This window comes from Echinops telfairi, unplaced genomic scaffold, assembly GCF_000313985.2.
Source record: "Echinops telfairi isolate 266 unplaced genomic scaffold, ASM31398v2 ScPeMD7_2;HRSCAF=8, whole genome shotgun sequence".
Taxonomy (NCBI): Eukaryota; Metazoa; Chordata; class Mammalia; order Afrosoricida; family Tenrecidae; genus Echinops; species Echinops telfairi.
Window position 1 is genome coordinate 56,281,921 of NW_022103898.1, and position 4,205 is coordinate 56,286,125.

Consider the following 4,205-nt stretch of genomic DNA (forward strand, 5'->3'; position numbering starts at 1 on the left):
TGAAAATAATTAGTCCGATGGACTAATTGACCAACCATCTACCGCCTCCATTGCTCTGCGACCAGAAGAACTGGAAGGTGCTGGGCTATTCTGCCAATCCCTCTGAAAAGTATCACCATAGGTGGTCTGAGATAGAGTGGGAGATGGGAGAAAAATGCAGGACAAAAACCCAGTGTTAACAACAACAAAAACAAACAAACAAAAATAAATCTTACTGGTTTGATAGACCCCCCCAAGCCTTTCGTCTCCATGGCTCAACTTTTAGCTAAACAAGTCTATAATGTGAGTGGGAACACGGGGTGGTGTGCACTCCCTAGACAATCTACCATATGAGATCAAAGGGCAACATTTGCATTGGGAAAAACCCAGAAGGCAGGCAGGGATAGGAAATAAGGACAAAACGAAATGATAAACACAGCGAGGAAGTAGAAATAGTGCTGTTGCATTGTGGGGATTGCAGTTAATGTCACATACAAAATGTGTATGAATTGTTGAATGTGAAAGCAATTTTCCATGTAAGTGTTGACCCAAACCACAATAAAGAAGTCAATAAGTCACTGTCAAGAAATAGCCCTTTCCTCTACTTACACGTCACTCGAGGCTGGGTGAAAAAAGGTTGATGCCTAGAAGCAAAAGTAAAGTTTAATCTCCCCAAAACTGCAGTTCATGAGGGAAAACAAAAGAAAAGCAATGAACAATATGAAAAGACAAAGCAAACAAACAAACAGCTTCTGAAACTCTCAAACCCTAGAGGAGGCTCCAGGATTTCTTCATATAATTCTCAACACGCCCCATTTTAGAACAGACTATTAATACAATATTGATTCAATGAAAGGGCAACCATGCCAATAAATAGAGTCTGGCACTTATTAGCACTTGCTGGCAATACATTATAAGCTTAGTCATGGATTACATAAAGAGTTCAATGAAATATTGAGCAGGAAGTAAAAATGGAAAGTTTGTCTCCTAGTAGGAGGTACCGGTCCCACTTCAATCCTTCCGCACACACATCACAAGAATGATAGCAGATGCCGCGAGAGCACTTGGAAAATCAAGCCGCCACCACCAGCAATAATGACTATGGGAGTGTTCAGATAAACAACAAAACCAATGTGTATTTATTGGTTCTTTGGAACCTAGAATAATCCTAAGTACCTTACATGTATAAATAATCTTATTTAATGCTGAGAATATTTATTGGTTCATTTAAAAAATAGATATACAAACATATTTATAAAATGGATACTTCCTTGTTCAACAGGATACCGTGGTGAAATACCAAAGATTGCTTTTTCTATCATTACATCTTTACTGCTCTCCATGTCCAGTAGCTTGCAATACTACATAGTACATAGTTTTCTTATTTTTCCAATTATTGCTGAATAAGTATGGCAAAGAGAAGGGAATAAAAGATACTGCAGTGGTGATTTGCATATTTTCATTTTGTTAAAGCTCAGTGTTTTATTGTTATTTTTTGCTTACAATTATACTTTTGGCTTATGTTAGTAATCAGTCATCCTCCTCCCCCTCCTCCCCCTTATCCTCCTCCCCCTCCTCTTCCTCTTCCTCCTCTTCTGTTTTGCCCTCTTCTGCGTTGTCTTCTTCTTCTCTCTCTTCTGTGTGCTCTCCTACCCCCTCTTTCCTTGTCTCATCTTCCTCTGTCTCTTCCTGTTTCTCTTCTACCTTTTGCATTTTCTCTTCCTTCAACTTCCTGTCTTTGCTTTCTTCTAATTCATCAGGGGTAAAATACATCTCTTGTTCCACTAAGATATTTGGAAAGTGTTTCTGTACCAACACAACTACTGTTGTACTTAGTATAAAACACAGTAGTCGCAATATAAAGGTCAATATGCACACTGGATTACATATGAGTGGCCGGGGCTTTTCCCACGTTGGATACCAATATCGGTAATCTGTAAATAGAGAAGGAATTGAAAGTTGGAGTTCACATAGAGAAGTTAAATCAGACAAGAGATAAAGGAGACCAATACATACATATGACTTCGTCACGATCTGCGTTACCTAGAATGAAAAAGAAAGTTCATAATGAATTATTTAAAGTGTCTTCTTTTTTTAGAACATAATTTTCCCGACAATAATATCATGCTGCTCTTAGTTCCTAGGGATCATGCGGTCATCTTTGATGTCCTCCGGCCAACAAGTAGCCGGATGGAAATGGCAGTATTAGCCTTTAGTAAAAGTCACGTGGTCTGCCTAAGAAAGCCGGAATGTGAGAACATGTGGATTCGACCACCAACTCTGTCTGGAAAGCCGTGTGTCCCTTATGGACCACCTTATTTCTGCCTTCTCAGATTTGTTCCAGCTCCAACGTTGGAGGGTTCCTCTCTTTCTTCCCAGATCACTCAAATTCGTCCTCCGAATCTACTGATTTTCCTCATTTACTTTTTGTTTTCAGAAGCCTTCAAGTGCTCGTCATTTCCTAAGCAATAACATTAATTCGATAGCCTGGCATTTATTATTTTTAGATATTTTGCCCAAAGTAACCCTAACCCTCTTGGGAATTAAATTATCTTTTTTTTCTTCCCACCTGGAAAGAGAGGATTAATATAATAATTCCCATCTTCCACAAAGAAAGAGAATGGCAAGTAAGTAAGTGAATTCTCACACAAAGAGAATCTAATGGCAGCCACAGGTTTTATCTTGCAATGATACCACGGGGAAATTTTAGCACTCACTCGCTAGGTACCTTAGAAATAAACTGACCTTCTGTGGGATATTTGAGGTTCTTTTAATCTTTTGTGCTGGGTCTTACTTCTTTGTATTTTATTTATGTAATGCTGTTTCAGGGCTCCTTTTAAAAATATCTATATGTGATGTGTAGCCTGTTGTCTAGCATAGCTTGTGTGTGTGTCTATTGATTCCTTAAGACAGCCATGATGTAATTAGGACATATCTCTTCTTTGTATTTGCCTTCACTCCCCATCAGCGATTGTTCATTGTTTGCAACCTTCTTTTACTTGCATTTAAAAATATTTAAATAAATTTAAATTTACTGATATTTCATGTTAAATTGATCAGCTTTAACTAGTATCTTTTACCTTCTTGGCTATAAAACAATGAATGACTATATATGCTTTTCTATCTCTCCACGCCCTTTTCAAATTTTATTCATTATATCCTTTTTATTACATTCATATTTTGTTTTGTATCTATTGCCATCAATTTATTTATTTTAATATTAGTCCACCAGTTACTAAGACTCCTTGCTTACTGTTAGTCGTTTTGCGCCATTTTTTCCACTTATTCATTCTAACGAATGTCATCCTCTAGCTTACTGAGTAAGTGCTCATATTGAGTAGGTACATTCCACAAGTTACTCCATGTTCACGTATATCTGTCTATTTGTTTATTTTTAAATAATAATTAAGATGTACATAAATTATTGGTTGGTACTTTATTCATAAGTATCACTCCATAGACTTTTAAATCTCATTGTAAAAAAGTTTGAAAACAGCCTGAATATCTCTCTTCTATGAAAGGCAGTCAGTTACCAAATTATTACTAAATCCAACAGTCTCAGACTGGGTTTGTAGAAAAACAAAACTAGTATATATACTCACACATACAGAGTGGTTCATGTTAGGACTGGCTCACATAGTTATAGAGCTGGACAACTTCCAGTGTGTGGGTCAGATGTCAGGCTTAAGTCTTTCCCTGACTTGTACAGCTACAAGAACTGATGAGAAAAAAATGGGCAGGTCAAACAGCAATCTTCTTGTTACAGACGCGAATGAATCCAAGATTGACAGGTAAGCTGCAGAATGCTGACAATTGCTAGGATTGGCAGGCAGTACAGCAGGTTGCTGGCTCAAGTCTATGCAGCTGGCTTCTGGGTCAGTTGGAGCTCAGATGAGAAGCTCACCCAGATGCAGGACCCAGACCCAGCAAAAAGCAAGAATGGTTCCCCAGTGGTCCACTGCAAACAGGTGACAATCTTGTTGGGATATTTTTTCAATTGATTGGCTGCTCAAATGTGTCATCATGTGAATGATCGCTTCATAGTAGATCTGATCATGGGGGATTATTCGGTCTTAATTGCAAATCACTGAGAATCCTGGCCAGCCAAATTCACATAAAACTTTAACTATCACCCCATGTGAAGTTGCCTCTATTGCAGGGTTATGGTTGGATTTCCATTTCTTAGAATTAATTTCTCCATACAACTTCATGCCAAAAGTTTTCCA

General features: G+C 38.0%; 1 protein-coding gene across 1 annotated transcript in view; it reads right to left on the reverse strand.

Moving 5' to 3' along the window:
- Window positions 1-1,680: 1,680 nt before the first annotated feature.
- Window positions 1,681-4,205, reverse strand: part of GLIPR1L2 (GLIPR1 like 2) — a gene marked incomplete at its 3' end in the record, with an annotated part of 44,563 nt that continues 42,038 nt past the window's right edge. The window contains exons 5-6 of the mRNA XM_004700781.1: window positions 1,996-2,022; window positions 1,681-1,913 (exon numbers count right to left, since the gene is read on the reverse strand). Of these exons, the coding sequence (XP_004700838.1) occupies window positions 1,681-1,913; window positions 1,996-2,022 (260 nt within the window). The remainder of the gene's footprint in view (window positions 1,914-1,995; window positions 2,023-4,205) is intronic.